Source organism: Tyto alba, unplaced genomic scaffold (assembly GCF_018691265.1).
Source record: "Tyto alba isolate M040663 unplaced genomic scaffold, T.alba_DEE_v4.0 Super-Scaffold_10, whole genome shotgun sequence".
Taxonomy (NCBI): domain Eukaryota; kingdom Metazoa; phylum Chordata; class Aves; order Strigiformes; family Tytonidae; genus Tyto; species Tyto alba.
Genome location: NW_024881262.1, coordinates 5,131,940 through 5,151,269, shown reverse-complemented (window position 1 = coordinate 5,151,269; position 19,330 = coordinate 5,131,940). Strand labels below are relative to the sequence as shown.

Genomic DNA, 19,330 nt, shown 5'->3' with positions numbered 1-19,330 from the left:
ACCCCGCCGGTCCCGCGCTCCAATTGGACGCTCCCCCCGCCCAACACCACCCCCCGCCTCCTCCCCTCCTGGCTCCGCCCCCCGCCTCGCGGCATTGTGGGGTTTGTGGTCGCGGGGGGCGGACTACAAAGCCCAGCGGCCCCCGCGGTGGCCGGTTAGTTCCGGACAACGCCTGGTGTGTGGTAATTGCGACCGGTCCTTCCTCCTCGCAGGCGCTTCCGGCGGGGCGGCGAAGCCCACTCGAGATCTCCGTGGGCCGGGGGGAGGTGAGGTGCTTTTCCGTGCCTCGCTGTTTTCTTTCATTTCTACGCGTGTGCGCACGGAGGAGTGAGGGCGTTGCGTGGGGGGGGGGGGGGGGGGGGAGGTTCCGGTACTGTGTTTGCGCAGGGCCTGGCTCGCCCTTTGGGGCTGCGCCGCGTTAGGAGCGTGAAACTCTTTCCAGCATCGCGGCCTGGCGGAGCGGCGGCGGGCGGAGGGGGCCGCCGGCAGCTCCCGCCTCAGGTGAGCGCGGCCCTGGGCCTCGCTCTGGGAGGGGGAAGGCGGCGGGCGTCCCTTCCGCTCCCCGCCGGGCGTGTACCCCGCTTCCCCTTGCTTCGGGGTGAGGGCTTCTTCCATTCCTCGGCCTTGTGGGTGGTTTGGGGCTCCCCCGCTTTTTGGGAGGGGTGTGTGTGTGTGTGTGTGTGGCGATGGGGGTGTCTGGCTTGAGGCCTCCCGGCCTGGCCTGTCTCGGGGCGGGGGGGAGTGTAGGCCCGAATGTGTCTTATTTTTAGCTCGCCCCAACGTGGGAGCGGAGCGCTGTCCGGTGGCTGCTGGTTCCTCCTCGGGTCGGGGAGAAAAAAAAGCATCTCGGCTTCTTCCAGCAAACAGGGTGGCTCCGGGGCAGCCGCGGCGGAGAGTGAAAACAGCAGGCAGGGACAGCAGGTAGCTGGGGCTGTGCCCCTCTGACTGAGCAGCCTGGGGAGGCGTTCAGTTCTCAGGTGTCCCATTAAGTTGCTCACTTAACTGGTGAGTTTGGTTCCTGTAGCTTACACGTACTGGGACACAGGTAGATGGCTGAAACTGTGGGCCAGGTTTGTGCTGTTCCTCTTATCAGAGGGACTAATTGCTCTCTGGTATTTGTTTACTTGTTGGAATGTATTTGTGTGTTTGTGTCTTACCTGTTAGTGTTTGATAGAGCAAGAGCTTTACCTTCATGTTCCCTAAGAGGAAGAGAAGAAAAATAAACAGTGTTATGCTGTTGTGATTGTGTATATTAAGAACTGTGACCTGTTTCAGTTCTACTCTATAACAATTTTAATCTTCCAAACTAGTGATACTGGGGTGCGGTGCAGGAAAACATAGTTTCTCATGTGGTAGGCAGACACTAAAGGTGGGTGTATTGGGACAGACTAAATAATTGCCGTTTTGAAGATCAGCATAGCAAAAGAACATGAACTAATTGTAAGCCTGACTTCAGAGTAAGCTGGGATTTTGTTTTTTAAGTTGGTATGATTCTAAAAGTAGGCATCTTGGGTTTATGTCAAGTTTGTGTGATTTCCAAGTTGGTCATATGAGTTGTTCTCACAACAATAAAATGCATAAGCAGCTATGCTTTGTCACAGTGAACTCAACTGTAAGTGGCTATTATATGTGTATGGAGATGTTTGAAAACTGTATACCTTTATTCTAGCGAGAGGAACATAAAGATACTTTTAGAACTTTAATGCTGTTTTCTGGTGACATTCCTTTTATTAACTCTTCAGTGAAACTGCTGAGTGTAAGAGTGAGTAGAATATGAAATCTGTGTAACAAAGTACCTTTTTTAAGTTTCTTGTTGTCTTTACAGATTTTAAATTACAGGGATTATTACCGTAACAGTTGATCTGTATGCTATTAACAGTTGATTCAACTATACTCTCAGGAAGTCACCTCAGTTTTAAAACTAAGGAAAGCAGTTCTGAATCTGAAGCACAAAGCCTTTAAGCTTTGTACTGTATAATCTAAGTTTACAATGGGAAATAGTTGCAATCTTTAACTGAAATACAGTGCTGGCAGGTAAATTACCATCTGACAAGAAAAAGGAGCATGTTTTTTTTTATTTCCTCTAAGTGACCGTTAATAAGGGAAACTTAGTTACCAAGCTATATGCGAGGTATGCATAGAGTTAAAAGAGCGTACTCAGCAATTTTTTTCTTGTGTAAAATTTGCAGCTGTAATCAGTAAATTACCTAAACTCCCTTCTCCATGCACATTGGCCTTACAAATAGGAGTCAAGCTCTTTGCCTCTGAATTCAGGATAGAATTCATGCTGCTATTTCCCTTCCCCCACTCTTTCTTCTTGAACTTAAATTAGTTTTTCTGGTAACTCAGGGGTCTCAAATCAGGTTAAAAGTAAAACTTCTTCATGAATCCTCACTGTGAAATGTGGAGCAGAACTTCTTGGCAGTAAGGATAGCCTTTTCTAGCTGGAATAGAGCTGTAATTTTTGCCCGAAGCCAACCATTGATATAATAATTCATATAATCAGTAGATCACTGCCTCAGGCCTTGTTCCTCTTTAGTACTTTACTAAAAAAAGAGTATTCATGTCTAGTGCTTAGTTTTCCAGATGGAGCCTGGAGAAGGGAATAGAGACATCAGTGCATTGGTAAATATCCTGATGATATAATTGAAGATGGAAATCCTGCCAGTTGACACGTGATGTTTCTATTGTTTTAAAACTCTTTAAAAGTTGTAATCATGAAAATCCACTCTCTTCTCTTAAAATACTGTTTCAAAAGATAGTGCTAAAGAAACACCTTTCTTTCATGGATACCTTGCTTGCTTTCACACTGGCCAATAAGCAGATGTGTGTTTGGGGAAGGTTGCTGCACTCTAGTGATAGTGACAGTTTATTCTTATCAAGTAGCTCTGCAGTTCTGCTACTTGATTTCAGTGCGTGACCAAATGTCTGTCAGTAAATGGCACAGATCAGAGAAAGCAAATGATCACCTCCAATATTGATAACGGTAGTTGTACATTTTGGGAGATGTGCTGCCCTTTGCTATTTACGCTTTATGGTTCACGGGAAGTTTATCTTAGTGTAGTTACTCTTCTGATAAAGTTCAGTTGAATGATTTAAAGTGTCATTGGATGGGTATGGGGGATTAGGTCTATCAATCCTTCCAAATTTGTTCCTCATCTAAAATGTACCAGTTATTTCAGTATTTGCTGAATAGCTGGAATAATATTTTGGTACTGGAACTTAAAGGCTAGAATGTAAGATTTATACTGACAGTGAAAATATATACTCCATGTTAGTATATCTCTTGGAATACAGCTTGATGTGTTAGATGGTTTAAGACTGAGCATTCAGGATTGTATTAACTGGCATTTTAGCATAGTTTTCAAACTTAGATTCTCTTTAAATTCCGTATATAATTCTGTATATTCTCCCTAATGTTTGATTTCATCTGACCTAGCACAAAGCATGATTCTAATTGCACATACACAAATTTTAATCTGCGAGGTCACTAACAAGGAAGATGAGGCTTGCATTCAGATTAATATTTGGCAGTATCCTACTATATTGCTCTTGTCTTACCCCTCAGACCAATTAACAAGTTTGCCAGAAGAGTAACACCTTTTTTGCATCTTCAGCAATTTGCCAGGGTTTTCTGAACAGCGTGACTAAATTGTGCTGTTCTAATAGATCACCTTCTCATGGAATCTTACTCCATCTTTTTTTCAATACTGTAAGAAATCAATTGACAGATGAAACTAGGGTAAACTCATCTCCAATAAGAGTCTTTAGAGATTGTAGTGAACTGAAGTTAAGCATTTAGAAGACAGTGTTGTCATAAAGCTTGGCAGCTATGCAGAGGACTGCTTTTGATCACATACCAGAAGAAATACTGAAAGCCCCTAGTTGCTTCATGATAATGTGCATTAAACTTTGTCTCTAGTCAGGCCATTTTGAAGGCTAGTGGACTTTCTAATAATTGATCTAAATAATTTAACAGAAACTTAAGTTTTTGTGGGGACTTTGTCCAGAACCAGGATTGAGACCTTCTTCAAAGATATTTGTATGTGGTTTAGTGCAGCTATGACAAACTCTCTCTCTGCAATGCAAATAAACGTGAGGCTTTTTTTGTGAAGATTTCTATCCCTGCTATCTAGCACTAGCAAAGACTGCAGTGCATCGAAGTTACATCTGACAGATGTGAAGAAGCTGGTCCTCAGCTGCAAAGATGAATAGTGTGGCAATGTTAGCAGTCAGATACTTGTGTGACAGCATAACCCTCCATAGGATACCTTCTGGCAAATGGGAAGATTTCTGGCACAGTGAACAACCAGTGTGATACATTAAATATATTTTGTTGCCAACCTCGGGAAAGAAAGCATTTGATGTTCTTGTGTATTTCTTGTGTGCGTGTATATTTAAATTCACCTCTTCAGTTGCAACACTTGTATGCTTTGTGTTAAAATACAAAACTCTGGATTTATATTGTTTGAAGTGTGTCAGTATCTGGTAAAGAGATAATAGAAGGTGTAGAATTGTTTTTATATAGGGGGTTTAACTGTGCTGTGGATTAGTAGCAATACCTTATGGCTTCAGGAGAAAATGAGTTCTTTGTGGTAGTCCACAGTGTAATAGGTGTTCATCATCATAAAAATCCATCATTACAGTTAGTATTTCCTTTTCTTTGTGGATACTGCTAACCCATAAAAACAAATTAATTATATCTAACGGTTATTTTGCCCTTTTTTACCCTCCTTCCTATGGTCAAAAATCTTTTGGGTAGACGAGAACAATGTTCAATGAGCTGATTTAACTGTTTTAAAAACTTACTCTGAGAGTACAGTACTCTAGCTAAGAACTAGCACTAAATTAATCTGTGAATGCTGTCTTCAGTGGTGCTTGTTAGGATAGTATCTTGCATGAGTATTTTTCCTGAACTCTCAGAAACACTGAATTAAGCAGTTAAACAAACCACTCTCCATCCACTCTGCCCCTTACATGCCAGAGTCTTCAGTGCAAGGAATATGCATATATAATAAATGGGACAGCTTCTACTTGCAGTTGTGAGTGAAAACTTGTTCAGACAAGTATTTTCCCCCCATGCGAGTAGACCTGGCATGAATTTATGTAACTCAGAAACAATTTCTTGAAAGATATTCAACTTTTTGAAGACTGATGAATATTCACTTGTGTTCTTTCATGTTCTTGACAGCCGTAAAATATTTACGGGTAGCTGATAAGAACGTGAGAGTCCTGATTTTAGAAATTCCATCCATGTGGACATCTCAACTATACAGATCCCTTTTTAAAGTCTTGGTAACCCTGTTCTATGGCTATAGGAATCTGCTCATGTATATCATGTTGAAAGGCTGGAACAGTAAGGGAAACAAAGATCAGATTTTGCAATAAGTAATCTGTGTCAGAAGTATATAAAGAGCTGTTGCTTGTTGCTATAGTCATGTTTAATTTTTCTTCAAATCATGTTTTAACTATTGGCTGTTTCTGTAGTGTTACCAGTTCTTCACTTGTTTTCTCACTTTTGGATATATCCGTACTGCCTAATCACATGCTTAGATGAGACATGAATGATATTTGTACTCATCCAAGTTGTTCTCTGTGCTTATTGTAATCAATAACACATTTCATTTGTATAATTATAGCTAAACTACTACATACCTGCCCTAGGCAAAAAAGAATATCTGTTATGTTTAAACAGCCTGAAGATTTTTAGTCCACGCATAGCATAATGAAAAATATAGCTCAGAGAAATACCTTTGCATTTTTAACTTGTTCAAACTATTGGGAAGCCATTTTGATTACTGCAGTAGCTTCTGCTGTTTCTTAAAAAAATTATCTTTTTCACTTCTTAATAAAATAACAATAAAATCAGTACCCAAGCATACAAATACCTGATGTCTGAAGCTTGTTAGGAGAAAGAAAACTCCTCTAATGTTTTAAATACTCCAAGCAAATCATAGACTGGTTTGGGTTGGAAGGAACCTTAAAGCCCCCCCAGTGCCACCCCCTGCCCCGGGCAGGGCCCCCTTCCCCCAGCCCAGGGGGCTCCCAGCCCCGTCCAACCTGGCCTTGAACCCTTCCAGGGAGGGGGCAGCCACAGCTGCTCTGGGCACCCTGGGCCAGCTCCTCACCCCCTGCACAGGGGAGAATTTCTGCCTTATACCTAATTTAAATCTACCTTTTCAGTGAAACCCATCACCCCTCATCCTATCCCCACCCCCTGATCCAGAGTCCCCCCCCCACCTCTCCTGTCCCCCCTTTAAGCCCTGGGAGGCTGCTCGAAGGGCTCCCCAGAGCCTTCTCTTCTCCAGGCTGAACCCCCCCAACTCTCTCAGCCCGGCCTCCCAGGGGAGCTGCTCCAGCCCCCCCAGCATCTTCGTGGCCTCCTCTGGCCCCGCTCGAGCAGCTCCGTGTCCTTCTGCTGTTGGGGGCCCAGAGTGGAGTAGAGGGGAGAATCCCTTCCCTCGACCTGCTGGCCACGCCTCTTGATGCTGCCCAGGATATAGTTGGCATCTAATGATGAAAGCTGTTAATATCTTTCTGTGTATCTTTATTCCTAACTTGGACTTTAGGTCTTTAAACTCAGTTGAAGAAGCTTATGAATAGAAAATATATCAGGCTGCAACAAGGAGTTCGTATAAACTGTAGGATGACCTTTTCCTTTTCCACCTAACTTCTGGGTCTGAGCAATGATTGCTTCATGTTGGATATGATTGGGCGGAGAACTTCCAAAACCTAGGTTCAGTTACTGGAACAATAATTTTCCATTGAGTTAATGTAGCTGTTGACACACCCTGAGTAAAAACACGGCTTATGACTTGCTTATATAAAAACAATGATGTAGTATTTGGAATAGGAATGGGTAGAAAGTAGGTGCTGATCTCCAGCAGAATAACAGTTTGATGCATGTGCAAAAATAAATAGTAATTATAGGTAGACTTAATGTTAATTGTCATAATGCATCTGTATGGGGTTTGGGTTAACAGCACATAATGCTTTTTAAGCTTTTTCTGTATGTGAGTTGTCAGGCATCTTAAGCTGTTCCTTATGAGTGGTAGCAAGATCAAATAAAATCACTTTAAGGAAAATTAATTCTCTAAAAATTTGGAATAAAACGTTTTGGTAGTACCCTACTCCAAAATATTTGTTCACTTAATAGATTTCAATTAGGGTTTTGAAGTTACATGCAGTAGTCATTTCATATTTATTCAACTCATGTCATAAGTAATTCCTAGTTTCTAGGCAGTAACAAACTAATGATGTTCTGTGCCATTTCATTTTTAGAACCTGTCAGTCATGAGCATTCCTAATTGTGTGTTTGTTTTTTTTTCTCGCACAACCTAAGGACAATATATTTTTTAAGTTCAAGTATTCTTGCACAACGAGGAAAAAGAAGAAACATTTCAGTGAATGAGGAGTTTTTTGCTTCTATAGTGTTTTCCTTGAGAAGTGGGTCTTTGAATGAGGATGACAATGGAAGAGATGAAGAATGAAGCAGAGACCACTTCTATGGTTTCCATGCCTCTCTATGCTGTTATGTACCCTGTCTTTAATGAGGTAAGCTCCATTGTGCTTTATCATATAACAATCCCCTTTACATTGGGAAATATAATCACAGTAGCAGGTTGCTCATCTTGATTGGGAAAGCTTTGTCTAACACTATTGTCTTTCTGTGCATTGTTTTACCCTTCTTTCCATTAATACAATTTAATGCTTATTAAAGACTGCTAGTTGTTTTGGCCCCAGTCTTTTTTGTCACCTTTTACAGAGGATTTTCACAAAAAGGTTAGGTCCAGCATTTTATGTCAGGAAGTAACGTACAGTTGAAGATGTACCTGTGAACAGCTTGATACACTTAATTTTACTGCTAATGGTTACAGTTTAATAGGATATTTGTTTCTCTGTGGGTATCAGAGGTATCAAGATGTTCTCAAAAGCTTCTGTCAGACTTCTGCTGTAGGCTGGATAAATGCAAAATGCATCCAGTGACATCCTCGATTTTTATGGTTTTGGCGGGTGGTGGTGGTGGTGGTGGTGAAGTCTTTCCTTTGAGATTAAACTTCGTAGTATCTCTCCCTCAAATTAGACCAGTAATTTGAATGCTTCTGTCAATTCCCTTTTTCATTATGCTATAGAATGCAAGGCATGAGTACCTGACTTGTTTTATTCTGATAACATTAGAATTGCTAATAATTCTAAATTTCTATTACAGCTAGAAAGAGTAAATCTATCTGCAGCTCAGACACTGAGAGCAGCTTTCATTAAGGTGAGAAGTAATTTGTGTTGAAGAGTGATTGTTTAAAAGGTAAACCATCTATGGTGAAGCTAGAAAGCCACCTGTCTTGTTTCTTTGTGTCTTTCTGTTTGAAGACTGCATCCTTGATCCAATAGTTTAAAAATAAAGTGGACAATTACATGGACTGTAAGCTTGAGATGTCTGCAAATGTTATGAGTAAAAATCTGAATGATACAAGAATATTGAACAATTTAAAACAGAATCTTGTCTAGTCCGTGTAATAAAAAAGCTTAAATGAGGAATCAGTCAGTGACGGTAATAAGATAATAAACTTAGTCTAAATATGACAAGATTATGTAGAATATGTGCTCATGAGAAATAGGCATGTAGCAGACTCTGAAAATGGTTTACAAAGTGAATGGTAATGGGATTTTTTTTGTGGATGAGGATAAGTTCAATGTTTGTATTTGCATCCAGCAGTAAATGGAAAAAAGATTCTTCTAAATTTTCTGTTGTATTCTGAAAGAATGAAAATAGAGATATTCCTTTGTACTGCTTTATTCAAGTGGTGATATTAGTTTTGTTTAAAGAATTTAAGAGTTGTAGACATGACGTATCTTAACACGTGAGCTACGGGACTAAGTAATATTTCCCTGTTTCTATATTTAAATCTAAGTGTACCTAGACAGTCTTAAGTCTCAACTAGAGTTCATACAAGCTAAATGTTTTTCCATCTGGAGGTGAGCTAAGCTGGACGCAAATGATGTGAAAACTGAGATACTGGTAGCAGTGGTAGTGCTAGCTAAAAAAACCTACACACCCTCACAGCAACACAGCATAATTTTTTGATAGCAGCACAGGTAGTGTGAATACCTCCGATGTTAGTCTAGCTTAGCTTTACTTAGATATGTCATCAATCAAAAGGGCTTTTTTTCTGAAAAAGCAATTCCAAGATGATGTTTGAGCATATGATGTGATTCATAAGAGGCACATTTATAAAATGTCATGTGGAAGCTGGGGGAGTAGCACCTGTGTTTGAGTGAATTAAATCCCAGTGGATACTATATCTTTGTCTCTAAGCTTAGTGTTTATGAAAATACAACAAAATACAGAATTTACAAAAAACTTCCTTATTCAAATTGAAATGAGTAGAAAAGCTTATTGGAAAAATTGTTTATACAAAATCACTGATGTACTCCAAGAAAAATGGATGTTGTAGCAGAAGAATGGTTTTCAGTGTAATCTGCTGGTGTAAAACCACTGGACTTCTGGCATTCCTAGCAATCTCCTGCAGTATATGAAGCAAGGTACATGAAAATCTGCCTATATGCTTGCAATGTTCAGGTCTTGCATATTTCAGAATAAAAATTTTCTTTGCTATACAGGCTGAAAAAGAAAATCCAGGTCTTACACAGGACATCATTATGAAAATTCTAGAGAAAAAAAGTGTGGATGTGAACTTTACAGAGTCTCTTCTGCGTATGGCAGCTGATGATGTAGAAGGTAGTATCTTATCTCTTATGTTGAATAAGTGTGTTTTTACTTACTCTGTTAACTAGGAACATGCATTTCTGTATATCTGTTTTCAGAACAGGTTATTTGCTTCTTACTAGATGTTTTTCATCATAGTAGGATATTTGTATTTTCTGAATATTTTTCTGACAAGTTAAAACTCCCTAAAAAACATACTTGACTAATGAGAGAAAGAAAGATGATGAATGAGAACGATGTTTATGTGGAGGCATAGTTCACCTTCTGCAATGCTAACAACCCGAAAAAAGCATATATAGAGTATATATACCTTCTTTTTCTCTGCTTCAAATTAAAAGCATTAGTTATACTGTCAGAGAAGAGGAGTATGCAGTAGGCTCTGTTGTTTTAATATTGCATTTGATTAGAGTAGTGTCTTCAGTGTCTCACTTTGAGACGGGCTCTTTTTCCAACTTGCAATAATAAAGATTATTGTTGCACTGTTTCTCTTGATGCAAAGTGTATTTACTGCAGTTTTCCAGTCATGGCTATTTTTGTGCTGTTCACCTTCAGACCTAACAAGGCAATTCTGCTGCAATTTTGTGAAGTAGTGTTTTTAGCTGTCACTAGAGACTTGAAGGAAAAACTAATAGTATTTTTTAAATATCCTCTTCTTGTTAGAGTATATGATTGAAAGACCAGAACCAGAATTCCAAGATCTTAATGAAAAGGCACGAGCACTTAAACAGATTCTTAGTAAGATTCCTGATGAGATCAATGACAGAGTGAGGTTTCTTCAGACAATCAAGTAAGTACTGTATTATGTGTTTTTCTACAGATTTAGGGGCCAAACATTTTATTTGGGTCTGAATGTTCAAATGCTGTAGGAGATGCTAGCAGAACTGTTCCCATTGGAGAAGGGCCCAATCCTCACTTATAAATGAGTGGACAGAGTTAAGGAACTTTAATGAGGTTTTTTTTTTTTTACTAGATCTAACTTCACTTGCTGATTCTTACTTTGAATTCCTGTGTCACTGGTGTAGCGCTTTGCATCTGGTCTTGTTACATCCCATCTGACACTTACTCTGTAGAGACTGTTTTAAGAAGTATTTGACAGCTAGAAAGGAATTACATTTCAACATTTAAATAGGGTAGCTTAAGGATATTAAAACTTATCTTTTTATTGCCAAATAGGGACATCGCGAGTGCAATAAAGGAACTTCTTGACACAGTAAATAATGTCTTCAAGAAATACCAATACCAGAACCGGCGGGTATGTGCAACAACTTTTTATACAATATTTTTAATAGTATGAGAGGAAGCATAGCCTTTTGACCAGAGGATGAATAGGAGAGCTTAACTGGTCAATGACATAACACTTTAACAACCAGATTGTATGGTAGGTCTCAGCAGTTTTATAAGAGGACAATTTCTCTGCAAGTCTTCTAAAAAAAAAAAAAAAAATAAAAATCGAAGTTTATACACCTAATGTAAGGTTAGCTAGTTTTCTTATCAGTTTAACCTCTAGATTCTCACTATACCAAACAATACGTGAACTAAGACTCTGCTCCTGATGTTTTTTGTTTCTTTAGGCACTTGAGCACCAAAAGAAAGAGTTTGTAAAATACTCCAAAAGCTTCAGTGATACTCTGAAAACCTATTTTAAAGATGGAAAGTAAGTATGTTTGTACAAAAATATTTTAAATAATGAAAGCCCTTGCTGACTAACAGGGGGGAAATAGGGCAAGCTTTGGGGCATAAGCTGCCACCTTATGGACTTGCCTAATTTTTTCCTCACCTGTGTCCTCAGATAATCATGGCTGCTTCAAAATACTTTTATTCCTTTTGTAATGTCTGAGGAAAGGGAAGTTTGTTAAATGCACCACCGTACAACACCCATGTGCAGTATTAGCTTTGAACTTGAATAGGTGAAGCCAAATTTCATGGCCCTCTGGTTTTTCTCAGTATGTATCCAAGGGAAAAAACCTCATGAATGCTTTATTGAAAAAAGTAATCTACCTTTTTCAAATACCACTTGCAAACACTAAACTTCTGTGCAGTGTTTTCTTAGATATATATTTTTATTGTCCTTTCTTTATAGCTCCTTATAGTACTTTGCAGTATTTGGAATTACTCAGCTGATCAATTGTTTTATATTTGAACATTTTTGCCTTCAAACAGATTTTTTTCAGGTCTTCACCTTGGGTTTTGAAGTCACTATTCTTGTCTATGTTACTGTAGTGACTGTTTTGGACAATGAGTGTATCCTCCTCAGATTTTGACTGTGCCAAAGTGTTATATGTACTACTGTTTTAAAGACGAGAATGAACTTTCATGTCTGGTCTTGTTGAGCTTGGCACAGACTAAGAGCACCCAGGGAATGGTGCATTACTAAAGGAGAGAGAAGTCCTGAGACCAGCTGTGCATGCTGCCTTGTTCCTATCAAAACATTCTTTTTCTCCTCTTACTGAAATTGGGGCTAAATTTGGTTATGATACCAAAAAGAAATTTAGACATATGTAGCTTTGATTACTGAACAGATGCATAGGAAAGTTTTCACATGAGCTAGATCTAAAGAGTCTCAGTTAATTAGAAAACTAGTTGACTGAAAAAATGGGGAAAGGGTTGGATGTGTTGTGCGTGTAACCCAGCCGTAGTGGAAGGGACCAGCTGTGTTTAGCCCTGTGCTGTGTATTGTGGGCATAAGCTTAAGAGTGTGTTAGGTATTATCAGTATTGCAAGAAATCCCAGGTCAGGCTTGTGTTTCATAGCCTTGTAGAATCAGAAGTAATTTAAATGTCTGTACTGCATGTTGAATAAGATATCCTGCTCTCACCAAAAGGTAACAGCACTAAACAAAATAGTTGTGGTCACAGATGTCACTACTGAGCTGAAAAACTCAGTGACTCCACACCTTTTTCTTAACAAAAAGATAACCAAAATAGTATGTGGCTTGGATATGCATGCATGCTTAGTATTTCCCGAGGAGGGAGTTGCACATTCTGAAATTACTAGGGAATTAAGTGTTCAGCTTTGAAAAGAATAGGTGTTTAATGGTCATCTGCTGCACTATTTTTCTTAGGTAACAAAAACCCCAGAACTAAATGATTGATATGTCAATGATGATTGAGAGCCAAAGTCTTTAAATTCCTGCCAATAAATACAGTCTTTCTAGGATTAGCTATGCAAAGAAGTGTATCTGTTTGCCAGCAGTAAGCTTCAAGTAGATCACAATACAGTAAAACATCAATATACTTCCAATTTGCAGAGCCTAGATGTCAATATATTTAGTTGCCCAAACTCAATGCTGTATTTATTGAATGACATGTTTCTAAAAATGTCTGAAGCAATATCTTTCTCTTTTAACAGGGCAATAAATGTGTTCATAAGTGCCAACCGACTAATTCATCAAACCAACTTGATACTCCAGACCTTCAAAACTGTGGCCTGAAAACTGTATATGTTGAGAGTTGTACTTTTCAATGGTGGATAGGGTACCTTTATATGTAAATTTTAAAGTTTTGACTGTATAAATTATCAGCCCCTCTTGAGGGGCCTAATGCAGGATTTTGAATGGGATTATTGCCATCTTACACCATATTTTTGTAAAACATTGTAGCTTAATCATAATCTCACAATGAAGATTTTGCATCACTTTTTGCTATTATCATTCTTTTCAGAATTATAAGCCAAAAGAATTTACGCCTTAATGTGTCATTATGTAACATTCCTTATAAGAATTGTAAATATTTGGTGTTCTGTTTCTGACATTTTAACTTGAAAGCGGAAAACTGCAAGATTATGTATTTAACAATATTGGTGGCAAATATTCAATAAATAGTTTACATCTGTTAGATTGTCTTTTTGTATATGAACAAAAATGCATAACTCATCTTTCTAGAACTGCAGAACATTCATTAAGTGGAAAAATTAAAATTATTTGGGTGCTTAAAGCTACTGGCAGTTCAAATCAGTATAAAATGAGGGGTTTTCCTTAAAACTGAGATTTTGGTTGTGATCTAGTACCAGACCAGAACAATTCCATTAAAATGTCTTTATAAAAATAATAAAGAGCCCCAGAAGTGAGGTGTGCTTTTGTTTTTGATAGACATTAAATCTCACTTCTTAATCTTCTGTTGGTGGTGAGTTAATGGGTTTTTTACTCCTAGAGCATTTCAAGGTTTTGAGCAGAGGATTACTTTAAATTTATGCATCTGAATAGGCAGCAAAGGGTGAATTTAGAATATATCAATGTAAGTGGGTTTTATATTGGTACCCTTTTGGGAGGAGGAGAGAAGGTAGAACTCTTCCAGGTCACGCTAGTGACGTCTATACTATGCATGCCATAGGGCACCTTGTTTTTTCAGGGACTGAAATCATGTGAGACCTTGACTGAGAAAACTTGTCTGTGTAGATGGTTAAGAACTGCTGACAGATTCAAATTGTATCATTGTGATTTCGTGGTAGTATTTCACAAGTTCTAATGGACATTTTGCATTCCCTGTTGAAGTGCACCTTGAGTTTAGTTTGAAATAGACTCTTAATAGGCTAAACTTCTGAAAGTTTTCAAAATACTTTATGTGGCCATAACTAGTAAGTTGAGGGAGGAATGTGAAGCAGTTTATAAAGCTGTTCAAGCTGTGGCAGGAGGATCACTTCAGGCTGAAAGAGCACAATTGCTACTGAACTATTCCTTGTTTAGGTATAAATGATGAAGAAAAGGTATACCCAGACTTTTCTTGCACACTGGCCTGGTGCTTTTTTGCTCATTTGGGGCAAGTGCCTTATCCAGAGTACATCAGTTGGGTCTTTCTGGTTATCTGCTTAAATAATCTAAGAGAGGAAAATGTGATCTGCAGCCCTCTGAAATAGCACTGAATGTTCTGCTGTGTATCTGTGCATGGAAATGTTTCCTTGATGAAAGCACTGACTGTAGTGAAATATAAAAATGTGAAGGAGAGTATTATGTAAAGAATAAGTTCTTGGGAATGTATGTTGTGAATTTCTTGGTTACACGAAGCTATAAACAGGACCTGGTCCTTAAAGCTTGCTGTTCAGGCTCTTTTCTGTTTTGACAGTGGTGTGTTGTGTTTACTAGCAAATTGAGCTTAGTAACATGATAAAGGGATGCATATGCAATTTATAGTTAAAACCTTTTGTTATTTTTTAAAGCATGGCATGCTAAACTGCTATTTCTTGGAAAGTGGTAGAAGAGAAGCAATGTTAGCAGCTACTAAGGAGGCAGTCTGACTGAATTAGAGTGATATTTAATTTGCATCTTTGAATTCTGTAAGTAAAAAGGTTGAGTAGTCTTCCTTGCAGATGATAACTTAAGTCATAACACCAAAGGGCTTAAGGAAAGCTAATTAGTCAGATAGAAGAAAGGGAAAAGTACCCAGAGCTTCTGATTCTTCTTTTGTCTTGAAAAGAGTGCTTGGTCCTGGGGAGGCTGCACCAGTGGCTGTCAGGAGAGATATGAAAGCTTGGGTTGTACTTTGTGAATTGGATTTAATTGCAATATTCTGAGATTTTTTTCTATTTTCTTGGATTGAGAGGGACAGTAGTTAGCGTTGGCACTCAATAGTAGAATGATACCATATTTCTGTCTGCAGGTGTAGTAAAAAAAATAATTTATGGCTTGGGTCCTAAATGAGGTGCTGTGTTATATCCTGCTAATTGATTCCTCGAAGTTAAAAATCAGAGGCTGTCAAGAAACAGACTCTTCCTGTTCATCAGTTCTTCCTAAAACCTTTATTGGGTAAAAGGGTACCAAGAATAGGACTAAAGTTCAAGTAGTCTGGCCAATACGTTTTGTTTTATTTGTAACCTTATTGTGATTTCTTTTTGTTACCCTTAAAAGTAATGGAAAATGATTCATTGTAATCAGTGTCTGGTAATGGGAAAACTTGAAAACTGGTGTCTTCAGGTCACACTCTTCTATTGTGTGCAGTGAATTCATATCTAGTGGTCTTACAAACTTTATTTTCCACTGAGTATTAGCTGGGGCATATGTCTGTCAAATTTTAATGTGGTTTTGCACTTTATTATTCTAGTTACCTGAGTAGCTAAAGATCAGTTTCTCTTAAGGGTTTCTAAGACAGCAGTTAGTGTTGCAAAATGCTATTAGAAAAATTCTGCTGTGAATGTGGGTTATAACTGATATGATAATGTTAACATACAGAAAACCAATCTAATAAAATAAAACTTTGTATATTTGTTAATTAAGCAAAGAAATGTCTTAATCACTTGTTTTCCTCTTTCTCAGCCTATAAAGAAATGAAGAAAAGCTTAGATTGACTGACTTCTCGTTAGAAGCTTTGTGTTTGAATACTGATAAAAAGTTTTGTTTAAAAGTCTGTAAGATATGCCAGGTGCCCAGCAAAATGTAAGCTTTAGCTTGGGTTGACATAAAGTGGTAAGTGTGAAATTTCATGGTGTTCTCATGTCAGAACTTCCATTTATCCAGACAGTAAGATGATAGTATCAGTCTTGATTAAGCGATATCTTTTTGTATTATCTTATCTAGATTACCACTGAGGTATTGCTGCTTCACGTTCATTTCGGATCTTTGTATGTCAAGGGAAGATGTACCTTGTTTATTCTGTAGGTGTTATCTGCTCTCTTTGATTTTACAAAGAGGCTGTTTGCTTCTCTGAATTGGGTGGGGAATGAAAAGGTTACCTAGACAAACTGGCCACATATCTAAGTTTTAGATTATTCCACTGTAAAAGGGAGATAAAATACATGTAACTTAATGTGTGTCATACTAATAATGATTTGCTACAGCAGTGATGATGGCTTACCTTTGGAGTAGGCACCAGCTGTTCTGCCTGAGAAGGCTGCTTTAATGTGCACGCCTGGCCCGTGCGCCCCCAGGGTGAACCAGTGCCCTCTGAGAAAGGTACTGCAGGCAGTTGCTGCTAGTGAGCTGTGGGAGCTCTTCTGCCTTTCCATAATGATTCAGTGTGTTTGCTCACTTCGTCATTTTTCACTCCACAGTTCTGGTTTTCCTCATACTCTTCTGGGCAAATGTTGCTTTCAGAAGAGATGAGTAGATGTGCTTCAGGAACAGAACCACTTCTTAGCAGCAAACTTAGTGCTCAAAACGAGGATTGACAAGATGCTCGTGGGTCGTCAGGTTTGGCTTCCTGTTGCAGAAGTTAAAAACTACCATATAATGTTGGTCATAAATCTGTCAGGTTCTGTTTTAAAGCCAGCTTCTTTGTCCTCATTCCTCTTGTTAGATGTCATCTTAAAACAGTCTGAAAGAAAAAAAAAAAAAAAAAAACAAACAAAAACCCAAAAAAAAACAAAACAAACCTTCAAATACTGAAGTTTAATATGCTGCATAAATTTAATTTATGATGAAGAATTCACTAACCTTGTCCACAACCAGCTGTTCTTTTTCCCCTCTTTACTTAATCTAAGAATGAATTGTACACCATCTTGGGCTTCACTGAAAGATACACAGTCCCAGGTATTTGATCTTCTCTAAAGAGAGTGGAGGCATTAAGCAATGCTAAAGTTGCTCCCTCGAGGCTGAGACAAAACAATTTGTCCCATGCTTGTAATGCAAGTTTGCATTTTGCAACAAAATTCATTGGTAAGGATGAGGAGTGCAGCTCGGCAACATTTGCAGTGCGAGGATTGTTTGTGCCTACACTGCATTCATCATAAAAAGCTCACACTGTGATAAGGAGACTTGGACACTATCAGAGTATATGATTATATGATAGAGGGTTTAATCTCTTCCCATTTTCTGGCACCTTGCAGTGCTGCTTATCACAGGTCAAAGTGTGTGAGGATCAGCAAGACTTTACCTGGCAGCATATGCAGTAAGAATTTGCAATTTAGGAGTCTACTGCTCCAGAAAATGTGCTGCTTTGGGTAAAGATTAATTTGGTCAGAAATTTTCTGTTAAAAGTGTCTCTGGTTAGACTTTGCTATTGCTATTCCTTCAGAATTTGTTTCTTCCTATTAAAGATTCATAAGGGCTTCCTTTTTTAAGCAATAACCAAAGATGGCAGTGGAGGGAAGTTCAGTTGTTTTTGTAGGGTCTGTCAGGGACTGTGACACTTGTAAACACCAAGAAGAAGGGAAGCAAAAGACTGAGCTGTCTGAATGCTAAACTCTTCTCACCCTAGACACAAAAGTGTTTTACTTACATTTCCTTCTTGAGTACATGTAGTGTTTTAGTGCTTCAATTCCATTATTGGTGCCAAGTTAGGCAAAATAGATTTTCAATTGCTGATTTCTAATGCACATTCAGATATGCTGTATAAATGTTTGTGAATTTGCATTCCGTATCAGAATCAAGGTGGTAATTATACTTGATGGATGTAATGATTTTAAAGTATTTTGTTGTATTTCACCAAGCTAAAAAGTTTAAAACACTATATCAAAATTAGACATCTTTGACATTTTATTACTTCTTAATTGTAACTACTAGACTTTTCACAGTAGGTAATTGCTTTTTTCCCCAAAGCTGCATTAGTCCCCAAGGACAAGTGATGGGTGAAATAGAAGCCTGAATGCCTGAAGTTTTAAAATAGAGAATCAAGTATGAGCTACAAGTATAATTCACTTAAACACCCTTTTTTGCTGCTGGGTATCAAATCTCCGATAGAGCCGCAGTGAAAAATGCTGTGGAAGAATTTGCAAGGAGACTGAGTTATAACCTTTAAGAAAATGCAGGACGCTTTCATGGTAAGTGAATTTTCTAATTAAAATGTTAATTGGAAGGATTTTGCCTTGCTTATTGAGGAAAAGGTGGTAACCATTTTTCACAGCTGTTTGCATAGCTATGTGGTATTAATAATTTTGTGTGGTTTTTTACATCTGCTTAATGAGTGACAAACGATTTTCTTAAGTGGTTTGGAACTGGGAGATCAGAAACTCATATCAGGGATGTAACTCAGTAAGGATAATAAATATTGCCTGTGAAGGTTAAGAAGCAAAACTCAGTTCTAGCTGTAAGCTTCCTCTGAATCTAGACAGTCTCTGCTATAGATGTATCGGAATAAAATTCCCATTTATGTGAAAATACTGTTGTAGACAAGTTGTGATTAGTTAACCCAGCGCTGGTATTAGGCAGCCGTGCTGCTGATGGGAGTCTTGTCAAACTCCAATTTAGTGCAAGTTTCTCTGAAACCTCACAAAGAGCCTTGGTTGCTGCAGGTAATTGGAGAAAAAAAACCTCCCATCTATTTCTATTTAACAATAATTACAAAGTTTAAGGGGCAAAGGAAAAGATAATCAGAGCTGAGTTTTACCTGTAATTTTTACATGTCTTTAAATATAAAAACCAAAGGAAACATTTAACCATAAAGTCCTGTGCAAGTTGGTATTTGCTATCAGAAATACCTGACATCTGAGACGTTCTTTTTGAAGAGAAAACAAAAGTCTGCCTTACCAAGATGCAAAAGCTAATTATGATTTTTTTTTTTTTTTTCCTTCCAGCATAAGAAAAGACATTTATATCATGAAATACAAGCAGTAACAACTGCTGACAATGCCAAAGTAAGTGAAGTTCAACCTGTTGACTTCTTTCTATCTGGAGCTTTTTCTCATGAACGTGCAATAATGCCTCTGTAGTTCTCTGCCGATACAAGGAAGCAGGTTGCATTA

General features: G+C 38.4%; 1 protein-coding gene across 2 annotated transcripts; it reads left to right on the top strand.

Moving 5' to 3' along the window:
- Window positions 1-135: 135 nt before the first annotated feature.
- PDCD10 (programmed cell death 10) lies at window positions 136-13,557 on the top strand. Of its 2 annotated transcripts, none has more exons than XM_032986549.2 (8): window positions 136-266; window positions 7,343-7,554; window positions 8,210-8,263; window positions 9,619-9,736; window positions 10,385-10,511; window positions 10,898-10,976; window positions 11,296-11,378; window positions 13,073-13,557. In XM_032986549.2, exons 2-8 carry the CDS (start codon window positions 7,459-7,461, stop codon window positions 13,152-13,154), a joined length of 639 nt encoding a protein of 212 aa, XP_032842440.1. In that variant the 5' UTR covers window positions 136-266; window positions 7,343-7,458; the 3' UTR covers window positions 13,155-13,557. The 2 variants fall into 2 exon arrangements, with proteins under 2 accessions (XP_032842440.1, XP_032842441.1); XM_032986550.2 differs by lacking the exon at window positions 136-266 and adding an exon at window positions 482-501.
- Window positions 13,558-19,330: the final 5,773 nt, after the last annotated feature.

Bases quoted from the DNA above. Each gene is read 5' to 3' on its own strand.
- PDCD10 (XM_032986549.2), top strand. From the start codon at position 7,459: ATGAGGATGACAATGGAAGAGATGAAGAATGAAGCAGAGACCACTTCT. The intron at 7,555-8,209 runs GTAAGCTCCATT...TTTCTATTACAG, and splicing joins TGTACCCTGTCTTTAATGAG to CTAGAAAGAGTAAATCTATC. The intron at 10,512-10,897 runs GTAAGTACTGTA...ATTGCCAAATAG, and splicing joins AGGTTTCTTCAGACAATCAA to GGACATCGCGAGTGCAATAA.